General features: G+C 38.6%; 1 protein-coding gene across 1 annotated transcript; it reads right to left on the bottom strand.

The window, feature by feature from the left end:
- Positions 1-974: 974 nt before the first annotated feature.
- LOC134793637 (glutamate receptor ionotropic, delta-2-like) lies at positions 975-17,818 on the bottom strand. The gene is made up of 10 exons (XM_063765270.1): positions 17,681-17,818; positions 16,569-17,569; positions 16,046-16,170; positions 12,934-13,027; positions 12,057-12,213; positions 10,981-11,202; positions 7,584-7,692; positions 6,637-6,821; positions 1,522-1,626; positions 975-1,143 (listed from the first exon to the last, which is right to left on the bottom strand). The coding sequence occupies exons 2-10, from the start codon at positions 17,261-17,263 to the stop codon at positions 1,045-1,047; spliced, it is 1,791 nt and encodes a 596-aa protein (XP_063621340.1). The 5' UTR covers positions 17,264-17,569; positions 17,681-17,818; the 3' UTR covers positions 975-1,044.
- Between the last annotated feature and the right edge of the window lie 1,056 nt (positions 17,819-18,874).

The following is an 18,874-nucleotide window of genomic DNA, read 5'->3' as shown; positions in this document are numbered from 1 at the left end:
TTACTAAAACGGTTGTATTGTAATTAAATTTAGTAAAAAACCAGAGTCGCACTCAATATTTTTTTTATTTAATCTAGTAATTGAAAGTTATAATAGATGGCGCTGTTCCGTGTAGTAAAAACCATGTAGAAAAGAAACAATGACCCCAGCTTTTGTTTAGTTACCCAATTGCTCGCTAGATGTCACTATTCCGAGTAGTTAAACTCCTGAAGATTGTTGCTGAAGTCAAACTGAGCTGGGTCAAACAATCGTTTACGCTCCATAACGTATCGTAACCATCTCTCTGTATCATTCTTCCATGATAGTGTGACAGAGACAGTTACGTTTCATTCGCTACGGAGCGTAAACGATTGGCACGTTTGCTAATAGCAGATATGGTTTTACTAGCAAGTAGCAACCCGCCCTGGCTTCAGGGGTTACACAAAATCTTAACAAATTATATACCTAAACCTTCCTCAAATCACTCTAAATATTGATAGTTTGAGTTTATCGCGAACATACATACACACAAACAGACAGACGCGGAAGGGGAACTTTGTTTTATAAGGTGTAGTGATTTGTACAGTACCTGCCTAAATTATGTACTTATATTACATATACGTTTTATTTTAGTAAAGTACCTATGAAACTAGGATAGGTAGGTACACAGACAAGACATCCTAGGTACTACCAAGTAAGTAGGAAAATAATAATAATTGTGTAAGTAAGTATTTAGTAGTACTATTAAATGAAGAAATAAATATAATTTGAAATAAGTACCTACCTGTAAAGTATATTATTATCCCTGTTTCTAATAGTTCTATTCCACTCTGTATAGAATAAGTAGGTACCTATTTTTATCACAAAGTACCTAATTAACTATATTATATTATATTGCACGATTTTTTGCAAATATCGAGATTTAGTCAAAACTAAATTCTAATAGCATAGCAATAGGAACCAAAGCACGCGGCTTCGTGAATAAAACGATATAGGTACCTATAGGTAATTTGATCTAGGCCTGTAGGTATATTTATATAAATCTCAGAACATATTTAGGTATTATTATAACACTATTGAAGGCTTGCTGCATTTAGAGAGTAATTCCCCGAAGAAACCAAGAAGTGCTATGACTACTCCTCCGAAGTAAAATATGTAGATACCCTGAAAAAATACAATCAACAATAATTTACACTTGTAGAGTCGGACCACACTAAGGTTTCATGCTAAGTGCTACATTGAGTAATGGAGCTTTATTTATACACGGATAAAAGACTACCACTAAGACGGACTACAAGACGTTTTGACTACACTATATCGTATCTACTATCTAGACGTAATATTTGACGTATCTTAAAGTTCGAATCGGCCCATAGGTACCCTAGCTATGTGTTAATTTTAGGCTGTAAATTATTTGCGAACTAATTTACTTAGATCCAAGCCCGTGGTCCATCGTTGTGTGAACGAGAAACACACATGACACAACCATTCAATCCATTCATCATTTTTTGTAAATTAAAGTATAGTATTAAAAGTACGCACCAAAAGCTGTTTTATGCTTAACGGCTCAATTCCTTCCAAATCTTTTCTTGCTCTAGACAACCTTACTTCCAATTGTACTTTGAAGTCTAGATATTTCAAAGCCACCTGTAATAGATAGGTATAGGTCAAGATTTTAAGGTTAGATAGCCTCTAGGTAGTCTAGGTAAGTAGGTACCTAGTACCTGTACCAGCTAGCTGTACAATCTCACTTAATTATAAAAAGCTTATTTAGTCATACAATTTTTCAATCTCGCTTCAAATTCTTCCTCCTTGACAACAGTGTATGGCCTCCTGAGTCCCAGAGGCCCTTATAGCAGGAGATCTAAGGTCCACCACCTTGCATTTTGGAGACAAAGCAAACCGCTTGGAACAGGTGTTCCTGGGGGTGATCTGAGCTGATTAAGCCCGGTTGCTAAGAGGTTCCCCCCAGCAGGTAGGCAGGGGAGGGGGGGTAAAAGTGCCTCCGGCGCGCCTCACTCTAAGCTTTATATCTGCATACATCTCGCAACTATATCAAGTTTGGTGTCTTTTTCGTGTAATTCGAGGATGAAGAATTCATTTCTGTGGCTAAATTTTCACTCACCCATACAAAAAAATCGAGAAATTCAAAATTCAAAAAAAATATATTGATTTTTTTTTTTCGAAAATCCTCAACAAAATGTATACTATGAGGATTTGCTCTAGAAAAAAAATACCTGTCAATAGCCCAATTCTCCTACTATACAGAATAGTAAACTTGTCAAACATTTTTTTCATAACTCTGTTAGAAAAAATGTTTTGTGTCCCGCGGCGTACCTGCATTGTAAGAGCGGTATGCAGCATTTAGGAATTTTTAAGTATGTTTAGATGATTTCTGATAAGTTGTTATTCTTCTGGTTGTAGATTACATTAATAAATTGCTTCTGGACGTGATATATATACAAATATAAATTAAATATATAAATAAAGATGTTGGGAAAACTTTCGCCAACAGAGTTAAGTATTATAAATGTGATAAAATTAACATTATTATTTGTATGTCTTTTCCATATCTCGGGACCATGGGGTCCCGGACCTTTGGGAGGCGTACGTGGGGACGAAGCCAACAGCGCAGAGGCCCTTTAAGGCACGTTAATCTAAAAGCAAGGGATACATGTGGTGGATACTATCCCCGAACGCACAATGTGATACATCCGGAGATGGTCCCCGCCAGGTGCAAAGACTATTGCAGTGCAGCACTTTTGTGCTGCGATGGGAACTACGGTCATGGGCTATAGATTTGAAAGTTGGATGGACTGGATAATGGGCTATGGGAGAGACTAGCGGACACCTGCCGTGACAATAAGTCTCAAAATTGTAAATGACAGGTGGTGACTCGCCAACGCCACAGTGTGACAACAGGCCAACACTTTGGAGTGGCTGTGAGGTTGTCGAGAGGTGAGTCTGCGGTAGCCAGATCCCGGTAATCCGTTCAGCAGGCCGCCGGCGTTATGACATTTTACACTTCGAACCTGGAGCATAGGTCCCGCTCTTGCGACTCCATTCTGGCCGGCCAATCAAGGCAAGCACAGAGGCGAGGGCCAGATGACAGGGCCCTCTGGAATAGGGGTCCGCGGTGTCGTCACTCACCGTCAGCTCGCCACAAGCTGCCCCCGCGGGACATTATTATTATTATTGTGGTGTTGTGGGCCTTTGAGTGTCGCATTGACCAGCATTGATCTATTGTGACGGCCCTTTAAGTTCATTACTAATGCCCGTTGCATCCAGAAAGTTCCAGATTCTTTGGGCCGTAATGTTTTGTACCTCATAGCATAGGGTTGCACTACGTGTCGCCCTAGGTAGGTACTTCTTTTTGACATTAGTAGTCCACAAGAACAGAGAATGTGCATTGCAGTCTCCTCTGACTCCTGACAGAACCTGCATGTCGCATCTTGTTTCTTGCCAATTTGAAACATATGTTTGTTCAACTTGCAGTGTCCAGTCAGTATTCTGGTCACCGCGCAGGTTTTGTGCCTTTTGAGTCTTAAAAGCTCCTTAGCAGTTTTGCTGTTGAACCCTTTGATCAGAGCTTTCGAGTGTTCTTGTCCTTTAACGAACTTCCACCAATCGATTGCTCTCGTTTTTTCTAAGTTGCTGAGCAGAGAATATGCATCTCGTTTTGTGCTTCCACAGAAGGGTTCTGGGCCAACCAGAGGTGTGTCTGCGCCCTTTCTAGCAAGTTCGTCCGCTTCTTCGTTTCCGTTAATGTCGGAGTGCCCTGGTACCCATCTAAGTGTAACTTTGTTGGAGTAAGCCAGTGCATTTAGGTTTGTTTTACAGTTCTGGACTAGTTTTGAGTTTGACTCAAGGGATTCTAGTGCCAGTGGAACAGCCTGGCTGTCTGAGTTGATGTAGATAAGCTGGTGTCTTAGGTTTCTATCCAGGTTGATCTCCGCACATTTGTTGATGGCGAAGACTTCTGCCTGGAAGATTGAGGCCAGTGTGCCCATGCTGACGCTAGCTCTGAGCTTAGATCTCTCACCATAGATCCCACATCATACATCATTGCCTTTCTTGGAGCCATCTGTATACCAGATGTGGCTTCCCTCTTCGACGTACATTTGGTTGTTGATCCATTTGTCTCTAGGAGGTATTTCTACTGTTTACAGTTTGGTGAGATGACATTCGGTGTGCGTGTCATCAGTGGGCATGCTAAGGGTTCTATTCGCAAAAACCCAGGCCTTTAGATTGGTTAATGCCTGAGAGCGCCATTTTGGCCTGTTTAGTGTGCATATTCTGTAGACGCACTGCTTGGCCTCCTTTTGCACCTGCAAGTGGAGTGGTATGATGTCCAGCAGTGCATCTAGGGCCGCTCCCGGTGTCGAGGAGTAGGCGCCTGTTACTGTTAAACAAGCCGTGCGTTGCAGGCTGTTTAGAGTGTCTATTGCTGTCTTTTGGCTGGTTTTGTTACACCAGACTGCGGAGGCGTAGGTGACAATTGGCCTCACTACCGCTGTGTTTACCATATAGCAATTTGGGTCTTAAGCCCTATCTTGCTCCTGCCATTCGACAGCGTGACCACATGGCCATTTTCGCTTTTTGTATAATGTTTCTCAGGTGAGGGTTCCGAGTTAACTTTTGGTCGAAGGTGACCCCTAGATACTTGACCTCTGCCGAGAACGGTATTATTTGTCCATTAAGTCTTGGTTTTGTGAGTTTATCGAGCTTCCGTTTCCTCGTGAATGGTTAAATGACTATTACAGTCTTGCTCGGATTAATGGACAAGTCATTTTCTCTACTCCATTTGAATATTGTGTTTAGAGCTCCATGCATTAGGTTGGATATTGTGTTGAGGCAAGGGCCTTTGACGATGACTACAAGGTCGTCGGCATATCCTTGTGTATCAAAGTCTTGGCCTGACATGATTGCAAGAAGTTGGTCCACTGCTAGGGTCCATAATAGTGGGGATAAAACGCCTCCTTGTAGGCACCCTTTAGTGGTATAAAATTCATGCTCTATATATAGTATTGATGGTCAGAGTGGCTACTCTGTTCGAGAGCATGCTATGTACCCATCTGGTGGTTTCGTCTACTCCCTTTGATTTCATACCATTGAGTATGGTCTCTGCGGGCGTATTGTCGAAAGCACCTTCAACATCAAGGAACGCACATAGAGCGGTTTGCTTTTCCTCTAGGGTTTTCTGCACCTTGTCAACCTGGTTGAAAATTATTTCGGCGTCACTGCGGTTTTCAGTTGTGTCGCATGTTCCGGTGTAGGATTTGGTCTATGTTTGGGGACAGATTATAGCCCCTCAGCAACAGCCACCATGCCCTGCTGACTGGGGCTGGTCCAAACAACATGGAGCCCATATGGACAAGCCTACCTGCGGCGGCTGCTGCTTGTTTAGAGCTTATTCGTTGCCGCTGCAAAACAAAATGCGCAGGGAGGTGCAACTGCATTAAAAAAAAACCTAAAATAAACAGTCTCATGGGCATGTAATGGCAATTACGAACAATATATATCTTATTTTAACCCGCATTTTTTGTCAAACATCTCCTATGTTAATTTTATCACATTTATAATACTTAACTCTATTAGCGAAAGTTTTCCCAACATCTTTATTTATATATTTAATTTATATTTGTATATATATCACGTCCAGAAGTAATTTATTAATGTAATCTACCACCAGAAGAATAACAACTTATCAGAAATCATCTAAACATACTTAAAAATCCTAAACGTTGCATACCACTCTTACAATGCAAGTACGCCGCGCGACACAAAACATTTTTTTTAACAGAGTTATGAAAAAAAATGTTTGACAAGTTTACTATTCTGTATAGTAGGAGAACTGGGCTATTCACAGGTATTTTTTTTCTAGAGCAAATCCTCATAGTATACATTTTGTTGAGGATTTTCGAAAAAAAAATCAAAAGATTTTTTTTTGAATTTTGAATTTTTCGAATTTTTTGTATGGGTGAGTGAAAATTTAGTCACAGAAATGAATTCTTCATCCTCGAATTATACGAAAATGACACCAAACTTGATATAGTTGCGAGATGTATGCAGATATAAAGCTTAGAGTGAGGCGCGCCGGAGGCACTTTTACCCCCCCTCCCCTGCCCACCTACTGGGGGGAACCTCTTGGCAACCGGGCTTAATCAGCTCAGGTCACCCCCAGGAACACCTGTTCCAAGCGGTTTGCTTTGTCTCCAAAATGCAAGGTCCCCTTAGAAAACGGGACCTTAGATCCCCTGCTATTATAAAGCTTTACAATAAGCTGACCACAACCTTAGAAAAAACCATTCCCTTTCTATCTTCCAAACCCCGACTCGTAAAATTAATTTTGGAACTGGCCTATGTCACTGCCCTACTGGCTTGCGCTGCGCGCAACTGACAAGTGGCGCCGGCAGGACCTGTACCACCAGTCGTACCAGCGCGTGGGCGTGGTGTTCGCCTCCATCACCAACTACCACGAGTTCTACATGGAGCTGGACGGCAACAACCAGGGCATGGAGTGTCTCAGGCTGCTTAACGAGATCATTGCAGACTTTGATGAGGTAAGTGGTAAATTCTTAAATTTAATTTAAACTTTTATATCTAGACAGTAGGTAAAGATTGGCTGTATTACCTACTATAAAATATGACCCAAACCTGCGTCTCCCAAGACAGCATTAGACCAGACTGGTGAAGGCGACCAACTAACTCGCTGAGTTTAGCAGTGTACGGAGAACTCTTCCTCAGCATGACAACGCACTGTTCGTAATAGATTTTGTCCAGCATTATTTCGAGGTCCATCGCTGCTTCCTTGGTTATGTATTCACCGATCGCGAAGTATCCTAGATAAGTTGATAACAAATAAATCTCTCTAAGCAGACACCTACTTAGACATACCACAATGAGTGCGAAAGCCTTTACTACAAATTTCTTGATGAATAAAATAAGTCTAACCCTGGCGTTAGATATATAGATATGCGTGAGAGTGGCGAGGCGTCGCGCTATACGCCCTTCGTCATTCATTCGCCTTGCGACTCGTCGCATATGTACCTACATAGAGTTAGACCAAGAAAAGTGTGCAGTGATTTTGATAGCCCACGCATTGCAAGTGTTATTTATACATCAGAATTTCATAGAAGTTTGACGTTTAAAATAACACTTAAAGGCTATCAAAATCGCTGCAGACTTTTCTTGGTCTAACTCTACCTATTTACCTTATAGAGTATGTTCAGTTTGTCTTTAACTTTAATGTTTCTGTGTTTTATGATAGAACAGATGAATTCTTGGACCAAAATAGACATGATCGTCATTTATTTTATATCTTAATATTACATGGCGCAGTCGGCAGGATAATGGATTTTCAGACAAATACTACGTAAAAGCAAATTATTTATTTTTTTACAAATTTTCAGAGATTTTGCGACAATTTTTTTCTCATAATTGAGTTTCTTAATAAATACTCTGGGATTTAAAGACTTAACTAAACATACTCTAGAATCAAATAATAACAACTGGAGGCAGTGAGATGTACCTACCTACCAAAAGCTGTTCATGCGTAAAATATGATCCATGATCCATGATGATACCAAGTGTGTGCTTATTACCTGCTGGAAGGTGTTCAATGCTAAACGCCATACTTCTTGAGAAGCTCTTCCGCTTTAAAATGTCGGCTGGATAAGTTTTAAATTGATTGAGCAAACTCTTGATCAGAGGCTAAAAATAACAACAAAAACTTAGGAAACGAGCTAATGATATGCCATTTATGTACGTATTTCAGACATATTATGAAGAACGACTCTTTATTATTAGCTGCTACTCAGTGTTGCCGCAAGAAAAAGAAAATTAAGGATGACTCACGCTAGACCGGGCTGGGGCCGGGCCGGAGCTTCCAGCGCTTCATTTTCTATGGAAAGCACCACGTGATCACCGATCAGCCGTCATAGAAAATAACGTGTCGGACGTCTCGGTCCGGGCCCGGCACGGTCTAGCGTGAGTCATCCTTTACTCTTAGAGCAACCTGAGACAGAAAAGTAAAGAAGTAACTAAAAACATTCGCTTCCCTTCTGCCCCCTCAATACCTTCTCACTAGGGCTTCCAAATACCGGACTTCTTTCAATACCGGTATTAATACCGAAACTGTCTTCATCAATACCGGGATCCCGGGATCCCGGTATTGACTATGAATCGATTAAATTTTTTGAGTTTTATTAAAAAAAGGCTCACTGTAACACCATATTATTTATTTATTTTAACTTTATTTCACAGAACATAGAAATAATGTACAAATGGCGGACTTAATGCCTAATGGCATTCTCTACCAGTCAACCATCGGATCAAACAGAGACATATATGTAAAAAATGGTGCAAGGAGAACAGAGGAATTTATTAGAACGATGGAAAACAACTGAACAAATAATAATTCTGATAAACTACATATAGAATACACAAATAAAAATACTAGAATATTAGGGCAAACTGAAAGTGTTTAGAATAGAAAAAGCTGAAGTAATTAGGACGTTACTCTTTATTTTAATGCGTGCTTTATCTCTTTCTGACCACGCGTACAAATTTTCATTAGGATAGGATTACCCTGAAGCGCACACAGCTCATTCTTCCAATGCCTTTTTTGTATGGCAATTTTAGGTCCTCGGAGGTTTTGTATGAAATTCATGAGGTACCCATCGGGATTCAAGCTTTTTCGACACAAAATAATTTAAGCAAGATTTTTTTAACAGTGTCATATGAATACTGAGGGATATCAAAAACTACTGATATACAATTTTTTGCCAGTATTTTTTATTAACCGCACAACTGTGCGATGTAAACTTTTGACGTCCCTCTTGAATGACATGCTTCTCTATGATCATCCGTTGAATAACTACAAAAGCGATTAAATGTGTAATTTAAAAAATAAACAGACGTACAAGAACTAGGCTTCATTATGAAACTATAACTGAAGCCTAATGTAACTCTGTTGTTGGCTGAGCCCACAATGAAAATCGTTATAAATAGTAATACGAAAAAATTCTTAGGTCGAAATTGGAATAACGCTCGACGTACAATTTCCAAATTGCCATCAATCCTGAAACACAGATAATGACCAAATTGCATATACCCCAAAAAATGTATAAAGAGGTATATTTTTATAAATAATATGCCTCTTTTTGTTATATGATCTCTAAGTAGCCTTTTCTAAGAACTTTCAGAGTTGCCGAATATATATAATTAATATACTACTACATTATTTCATATATACTCATAATATATAATATATAATGATGGACGCTACTTGAACTCTTGTTTCAGCAGATAGAGTCTGGCTAGCCAAAAAATGTTGACAGATATTTCGTTGTTGTATCACCAATTGTCTATGATTTAAAAGAAAGCTAAAAGTCAGTTGTCAATTTATGTCATTCATTCAAATTGTTTGCGGTTTATAAGCGGTTTATTTTAAATAATATTAATAATGTCTATACTGAGTGAGGTTCGCAAACTATTATTTAAGCTCGTAAATAATTACGACAATGTGCGAAGTCGACGTGTAGCGTTGTATAACGAAAAACTGCAATGTTTACAACTCCTAAGCAAATGTAAACAAATTAGGAGGTTGGTGCTCTATAAATATTTTGATACTTAGCATTTAGCATATTTGGCATAGTATTTGTTTTTTTTTGTGATGGATTAATATTATCGAGCTAGGTCTTATTTACACTACGTTTCATTTTTCGCCTTGTTACAATGGTATATGGTGAGAAAGTGTTAACATATGTGTTTATCGTTGACTGTATTTTACATAGTGGTAGAAATCATGTGAGCTGACTTTGAGTGCACGTCAACGTATATTTTACTTATATCCTTAAGTACCTTACGTGTGCACAGAATATCAAACATATTTTCTAGTATCAAAACTATAATTCCTACTACACAAACTGTGACCAGCCCAATATTTTTTGAATTTCCCGCCAAACATTTGTGTAATATTAGGTCATTACCTATGAAATTGGCGTTTTGTTCGGAGAATTTCAACGAAACACGAATTTCCATACAATTAATTTTGCGGATATTTTTTTGATGGCTAATTCAAACCAAACAAAATTTTTCCAGTAATTTTTGACACCTTTAAGGTATGTTTTCAATATCTCCATTTCTTGAAAATTGGTACCATTAGAAAAATATAAGTAATTTTAATACTCGAACCGACAGCACATGAAAAGACCTATTTTCAAGGCTTAATTCTGAACACTTAACAATAAAAAATAACAATTAATTGTATGTAAAATCGTTGTTTATTGAGTGCACTGTAGTTTTATTGTAATTGTGTATGTACTTTTGTAAAAAAAAAAAAACTAGGATCAGACTTATATCTATGAACAAAAACGCCAATTTCATAGGTAAGGACCTAATATTTCAGTAGCCAGACTCTAATTATATGTATGTCCTTAGCTTAGGATATTAAACAATAATCGCCAACTGCAATAATTATAATTTCATCCTCCAGGATGGCAATAATTTTATCTGTTGACTTCACCAGTCACATTTTAAGTTCAACCTTCAACCTAATAAACCAGCCAACTATATTCAAATTTGCCACCAAAAATTCGTTTTCCAAACTACAATTCCTTGCTCATTTCTTTCTACTTTTTAATATAATTTTAAGAAATAATTATATTAATGTCATATCCTGAACATCAGAATTCATCACCAAATATTTATCTAACGCATACGCACAGATTTTGTTTCAATTAAATGATCTTCTTTAATTAAATGGGCAAGTAATCTCCTCGATACAGCCGAATTAATCATTTTAATGGATTTTAAACGTTATAATCGGCCCATTTTCCTTGTTTTTTAAAATACCGGGATCCCGGTATTGCATTAAAAATTACCGGTGTTGAAAAATGCGTTTAAACAGACGGGATCCCGGTATTTCGGGATCCCGGGATCCCGGTATTGGAAGCCCTACTTCTCACCCCATTTTACGGTATGACAAATAAACAGTACCTCCTCTGAAAGCATAATAGAAAATATCCAAGCATCATGCGTAGCGCCCCACTCCATTTTCCTATCCACCAAGTCCTCCACCGTGTCTATGGAGGCCTCGTACTTGGGGACCGTGAAGCTGGACGCCAGGCCGCCGCTGTACGCGTTGTCTATGACTAGGCCCGTCACTAGCATCCAGCCGGTGATGCTGCGTATGCGCCATGAAGTCGCGTCCTCGCGGGTCTGAGAAGCATTTTGGATGACTCACGCTAGACCGGGCCGTCCGACATGTCATTCTCTATGATGGCTGATCGGTGATCACATGGTGATTTCCATAGAAAACGAAGCTCCGGCCCGGTCTAACGTGAGTCATCCTTTATGTATCTAGGTAAGTAGGTAGTTAATAAACCTAGGTTACTTAGATAAAACGCACATATATACACTGCTTTTTATCTTTTCTGTAGAACCGATCTGGATTCCTAATACTTTGCAATTGCAGTGAAGCGTCTGAATTAAAGCAGATCTCTTTTTTATTGTGAATTCAATGGATATATATTTCTTGGTAAAATTATTGTTATAAATATTTCACTTCTGGGCCAAGTTGGCTACCAATGGCGCAGTTAGTGTTCCCCACGGATGTAAATACTTCTGCGAACCTTGATTTTTAATGAAATACAACATTGATAACGGGGTATTTTTGATGAAATACGTTTAAATAGGCCTTATTCCATGTATAAACCACCACCCGATGATGATGGTGACTATTTTTTGCTATCAGAATATGCTATCGGGAGCACTGTTTACCTCAATGCCATATAATTCAGGTACACAAACTTTATATGGCATCATTAGCGTTAAACCAAATATTTGCAAATGGGTGGTTGAAAAACTTGTTTGTTTTCAGTTTCAGGGTAGCCATAAAACGGTAGGACGTCAGAAAGTATATAGAAGTTATATTTTTTTAATAATTGCACACAGCGGGATTCAAATGCATAACCTATGCCAAGCATGAAGTCCCAATTATTTTTCTCCTGTCTATTTTTTTATATTAAATTTATTTTTATATAAAAAACAATTCTGCGTAAAAATCTGCTTACTTGAGTGATCATCATCCCAAAAGTGTCTAAGAAAACATTTTTGGTAGAGCGCTGGGCTACGGAGAGAGCCAACGAAGCGTAGAAGAAGGTAAACACTATGCACATCCACATTGTCCACGTGAATGGCACCAACGGTAAATCCCAACTTGTCAAAATCCTACAAAAAATTGCATCGCTATTAGTATTGCCATTCAGCGAGGGAATGCTGCCAGCATCTTTGGCACAATGCCGCGGGGGCCTTATTTAGACGTATTTTAATTTTATTATAAAGTATTTTTATATCTTACAAAAAATTTTATTATATTCGACTATTTGAGAAAAAAAAATGAAAATTACTATACCTTTATTTTTACCGATGGAAGCTTGTTTATGTTTTCGAATAGATAGAACTTAATAATTTCCTATTTTTGTTAACTTTACATTCATAATCTTAAGGAGCGGAAATATGACCTTAATTTCATGGTAACATAGGTAATTTATTGTTATAAATACTATGAAACATTTTGACAAACACTTCTCTTATTCATATTTCTCTGCTTCTAATAGTTATTTGTTTTATAAAGAGGCAAAGTTATTGTTTAAACCCTAGTACAAGTGAACCCTTAATACTCTAGCAAGCGAAAGATTCCGGTAGTTCGAAAAGTGGAATCTTGAGCGTTGCGGGGGTTTCAAGGCATGAGGTTAAACAAACTGTGCTACCGAGTGAAACACAAAATTTTTCCCCACACCCAAAAATTCAATCCTACCAACCAACATAGGAAGTTTGGTCAAAATTTGCACCAAATTACTTTGCCCCTCTTGCAACTTTCTCATCAGTTTTTGAAGAATAAAGAGAGGTTTTACGAGCTAGTGTGTTGTAAAAGTTAATTTTACTTGCCTAGGCGCGGGTGCGATGCAAGTGATAGCGGTTCTAATAATTGGAGCAGAAAAATCCAACACTCTGTATACTTCGTACCAGGAATAGAGCGCCGCTGAAAGTTAAAGTAAGTAACTACATAACATTATCTAACTATGTAAAACTAAAGAGCGCATAAAAAGTATATAGTTGCAAAAACCAAATTCTATAATGTATACTTGCCCTAAATTTGTAACATGTTACATATTTTAAAATTATTTAACCCAAACTACGATTTTTTTCTACCTTATACTTAAGTAGGTACCTATATCCTTATTTTCAAAATACAGTTAAAAATGTAGTCTACGTCACCCAAATCCCAATTCATCGAAATCAGCTAATAGTCATGCTTGTTATGAAAAAAAAGCTGCACTTTAGGAGGAAAGCAAGCCGCTTTGCACGATGATAGTGGAGGCCCGTTAAAACATTTTTTTTCGAAGAACCAGTAATTTCATCCTTTAAGAGCCGAGGTGAAGCGAGGTCTCCTAAAAACAGAAAAATAAATCTACAAGTTTCACGGATCATCCGATTTCGTTAAATTTGGTGTCAATTGGAAGAAAAGTACATTTTTTATTATAAAAAAATAAAAACAAAATATTTTTATACAAAAATAGTGTGAAAAGATTGATAACCTATTTTTTTCTTTTACGGTTTATTTGTGCAAATAGTGTCTTCCACATTGAATAATGTCCAGAAAAAAGTACTATACTATAAAATTAAACACATTTTTCATAATATACTGAAACCCGCATCAAAATCGGCTAAGCAGTTTATGAGAGCCATGTTTCAGAAGTTGGCTTAGTTTTATTTATTTATTTTATAGACCAAGAAGCACGTAAATCATAGTAAATTTTAAGTATCATGTGGGTATTTACTTTATCTATTTTAAAAATATATGTATATATTCACAAAAAACAGTCGGACTCGCGTACGAAAAATTCCGTACCATTATACGCAAAAAACGGCAAAAAACTAGCTATCACGGTTCATGAAATACAGCCTGGTGTTTACCAGTTCTGTCCGTTTGGACAAACGGACGTATAGACAGACAGCGGAGTTTTAGTAATAGGGTCCCGTTTTTACCCTTTGGGTACGGAATCCTGAAAAGGTCTATTCGCCGTCATTCGTACTTGGCTCACATGGTACGCTGCATGCAAGGTATGTTTGTGAAGTGCAGCTTGAGTTGAGGGAAGGTTAGTTACAAGTTTGTTCTTTACTGTAAAAAACCGTGCAATGCAATTTAATGAAATGGTTTCTAGGGGATCACATAAGCTTATAAAGGCAGGTACTTCAGGATGCTACTGGACGCTGGACATCCGACAGGCGTGTTGGAGTTTCAGGGCCTAAATTGACACTGCTTCCGTGAGCGCGAAAACACAGCCTCATTTGTGATGCGACGTGTGTAAGCACACTTGCCCCTTCACACCTCAGGCGCCAGGGCGCGTCGAAGCAGCCGCCGAAAACGCAGCAAAACTTAAACGAGCGAAATATTCCAATTTGGAGCCTGCCTACGAATTTGTACATACGAGTAGGTACTCGTAGCCGTAGAGACAAGCGGCTCTTAGTGTGCTGAGGCAAAAAAAAACTATCAATAAGCTAGGACAATGATGCCTACGTGAAAAAAAGGGCGACCCCAGGGTCGGCGCTTCTTTAGTGCAAGACACATCGTTAGCCACACAGCGAAGCAACGCGAGCAGCGTTATAGGCACGAGTTCTACGGAACCATCTACCGCAAAAGTACTGCAAGTTCCCGGCCCTAATTCTGCATCCAAAAAGGAGTCAAACAGGATGATCGACCCACTATCTCCAAAGCTGTTTACCTCTTGCCTACAGGAAATCGTCCAGCAGCTGGTGGCTAAATGGTAAATAATGGGCATTGACGTCAGCGAAATAAGGTTGACATTGACAAACCTGCGTTTTTCCGACGACATATAGTCTTGTTTTCCCCCACACTGCACCTCATTTAGAGAAAATGTTTAGAACATCTTAGACCAGCCAAGTCTTGAAGTCGGATTGGAAATTAACAGGACAAAAACCCAGTTAATGGTCAAAGGCGTGAGATGTAGGGTCACGGTAGATGGGCAGGATATACAATTTTGTTGACGAATACACCTGCTTGGGCGAGATAACATCCTTCGATAATAAGCAGTCCAAGGAAATCGATCGACGCATCGAAAAAGCCTGGAAGAGTTTCTGGTCCACGAAGGGCCATCTTCCACTGGCATCAAAACACAAACACTTCAACATGTGTATCCTTGCTTATCCTAACAACCTACAGCGCATAAACTTGGTCATTAACAGAAGCAAAAGTCTCGACTAAGGAATAATGACAGTAAGATCGCCAAGTAAATAAAACTTAGCCAAATTCTAAAACTTGAATCTCATAAACTGCTTAACCGATTTTGATGCGGTTTTCAATATACGATAAGAAATATGTTTGATTTTATCATTTAGTGCTTTTTGTAGACCTTTTTCTATATGGAACACACTATTTGCAAAAATAAAGTGTAATAGGAAAAAATAGGTTTTAAATTTTTTTTACATTATTTTTGTATTGACATATTTTGTTTTAATTTTTTTTACAATGAAGCAATAAGTCATTTTCTTACAATTGACACCAAGTTTAGCGAAATCGGAGGATCTGTAAAACTTGTCGATTTTTTGTTCTGTTTATAATAGACCTCGCTTCACCTCGGCTCCTAAAGGACGAAATGACTGGTTCTTCGAAAAAAAATGTTTTAATGGGCCTCTACTATCATCGTGCAAAGCGGCTTGCTTTCCTCCTAAAGTGCAGCTTTCGGGCAAAAAAGCTTCATAATCAGTAAGACTATAAATTATTTTGAAGCTAGGAAGTTTTTAGCGGACAAACTACCGTCTTGGAAAAAATCCCTTTAAAGGCACATAACTAGATGTAACACATAATACACACACAAACACCTAAACTTTAGTAAAATCATTGTTGAACCTTTCTATATAGTTGAGTTAATAAATTTACAATTCAGAAGATCAGAAATTAGCATTGGTACCGACCACTAAGCCTTTCTGCAGAATTGTTATACTACAGTTATAATTATAAATAAAGGAATAGACTTACTGATGCCTATGTCGGCACGATCTTCAACCACATTGCCCAGGACACCGACGCCCGTATTATTCTCATAAATTTCGCCCCACTCGTGCTCGTCGTCTCTTACTATTTCCACGGTGCAATTCACCCACCTAAGAAATGTGTTATGTAGGGAAATAAAAAATACCATACTTTCTGTTTTCATCGACATCTACGAAGCAAATATTATCTCGCTTAATTTTTTGTGCAAGGTAGTGATAGTAAGTATTGTACCAAGTACGAAAGCGTACAACAATTTTTTTGGAACCTATAGAATTTGGAGAATCTATTATTGATTACTTTTATTTTGTATCTTATTACTCTAGGTGTTTCTCGCTTGCACCCGTTTATTAGTAAAAGCAAGGTGCACATAAGACTATTATCAAAATAAAATCAGATGGACATCAATTTATGTTATGTAAGTGTAAATGGGCCTCCTATTTTAGCAATTTTTGTGATATGAGTGTGTGTCAAAAAATTAAGTGTCTCTAAAATGAAAAATTTAAAATACCTGCAGAACTCATCGATAATTCTCATTTCCATGCCATCGCGGCCCAGAGGGTTCAAAGATGGATCGAGGTCTAATAAAACGTATGGTTTATACGTAAACGCAGCAACTTTGACCGTCTTGCCGTATAAATTCGACATGTCGTGAGGAAACAAATTCACTCCTCTCTCGAAATGGCTAGTACAAGAATCCCAACGATCCAAATACAAAGGCTTGTGTACTTCTTCATCGGAGCCGACAAACGTATGAGTTATCATATCATAAACCTTACAGTCTGAGCTTTGTAAAGAAGGTACTATCAACAATATATTAGCAACAAAACCGGTCTCAGTTAGCGTCAAAATATTAGTAAGATCACTTTTGTTGAACATTTCATCTTGAGAGGGTAAAAATATAAGTTTCTTGCCGCTTCTCCTTACGTCTCCTAAATGGTTAACTTTCTCAAACGCTTTCATGAAGTTTTCAGGCTCATGCATTTGAACTATGTAGTCAGAGCAACCTTTTTCCGACGCATCCAAAATTTGCTCAACAAGTATTGAATTATTGGGCTGTATTATCATAGAGCTCATGTTTGTGGGAATGTTAACGGTAAATTTTGTTTCAGTAACAAAAGTTAAACAAAAAGATTCCTGCAAATGCTCATTTATTAATATGTTGAGTAATATTTCGATTGGGAATAATATACTTGGCGTTATCATCTTGATTTAGATAATCTTGTGATGTCGGAGAAATCAGCCGTATTCCTTGAAAGCAGTTGTGATACAGACGTTTATGAGCAGATGTTACGTTCGTCATTAATGATGAACCATAGGATAAGGTCAGGTAAACAGCTCCACAACACATGTTTACTTATGAACTCAAACAGTAAGTAACTAATGTAATTGCAAATGGTCTAATAAAAACATTAAGGTTCAGCAGTCAATAGATTTTTAAGCATTAAAATAATCTTAGCTGTTGATACCTGGAGGCCTAGCCGAGATGCCAATCGTTTGCGCCCTAGCGAACTCAGACTTTATGTAAGTATTTCATTATTTATATGAGCATATTAAAGTCAACCGGGATACATGGGATTATTGCGTCTATTTGTTATTTCTCGAATACGACACCCCTTACACTTATACATATATGTGTCATGGGTTAACTCTTTCACTGCTTGGCTACGCTTGTTGGGCCTCGTCATAGATTTTTAGAGCCATATCGACAATGGGTTACCCAACGACAGCTCCAAATGGAACCCACGTGAAAATTCAGGGAAATATCGCTGAATAAACTACTTATTTAGGCGATATTTATCTTGGACGAGGTAATAGCATGGTAATAGTATGTTTCATTATATAATTATGTACTCAGAAAATTAGGTATTTAGGTATCGATGTCGCAGTCGGATCGTATAATCCGCCGTATTACATTACGGCTAGCCGTTTTCAAAAACAGGGGCGTTTTGAAATGCGGCGGTTTAACGATTAGCCGGATTGAATGCGGCTGAATGAAAATCCGCCGGCATGTATTCGGCGCCATACGTTCTTCAACACGGCTAGCCGTAATGTAATACAGCGAGTCATTAGCCGCCGCTTTGACAGTTTTTAGTTCCCATTTTTAACACCCGTGGCGCTGCCTGACAAACGCTGGGGTGTCCATCAAAAATGGAGTTCGTCGGACTATTTCTTTTCAAAAAACATTTCTTTCGCAACTTAACTAGACGGAGCCCCGCTTCGCGGGGCTCCTATTTCTGAGCGGTTTGCCCTTCGGGCATCTGAAGCTACCTAACGAACCTAATCTACCTACCTATTGATTTAGTGAGACGTCCGTGAAAACATTACACTTTGGGGAAAAAAGCGTAGGTAGGTAAGTAGGTTAGGTTCGTTAGGTAGCTTCAGATGCCCGAAGGGCAAACCGCCCAGAAATAGGAGCCCCGCTTGCGGGGCTCCGTCTATTTAAGTTGTGAAGGAAATGTTTTGGAAAAGAAACACATGTAGTGCGGTGGGACCATGGTAAAAATAAATTAAATTGCAAACATTGTCAAACTCCGGTTACGTGGGCGACCGAAAGAACTGGTCACTCTACAATCTAAAATAGTAGTACGATGCGGCTAAACGTTGGCCGCCTTATTGAAGAACGTATCACAATGACAATCCGGCTAATCGTCGAACCGCCGCATTTCAAAACGCCCCTGTTTTTGATAACGGCTAGCCGTAATGTAATACGGCGGATTATACGATCTGACTACGACATCGACATTAACAACATCGTTCAGCGTGCGTTTGATGTAGCCACTATCTTATGATCTCTGCGTACCCACAATTGTTACG

Source organism: Cydia splendana, chromosome 9 (genome assembly GCF_910591565.1).
Source record: "Cydia splendana chromosome 9, ilCydSple1.2, whole genome shotgun sequence".
In the NCBI taxonomy this organism is placed as follows: Eukaryota; Metazoa; Arthropoda; class Insecta; order Lepidoptera; family Tortricidae; genus Cydia; species Cydia splendana.
The sequence above is the reverse complement of the archived record's forward strand: the minus strand, read 5'-3'. Positions and strand labels throughout refer to the sequence as shown.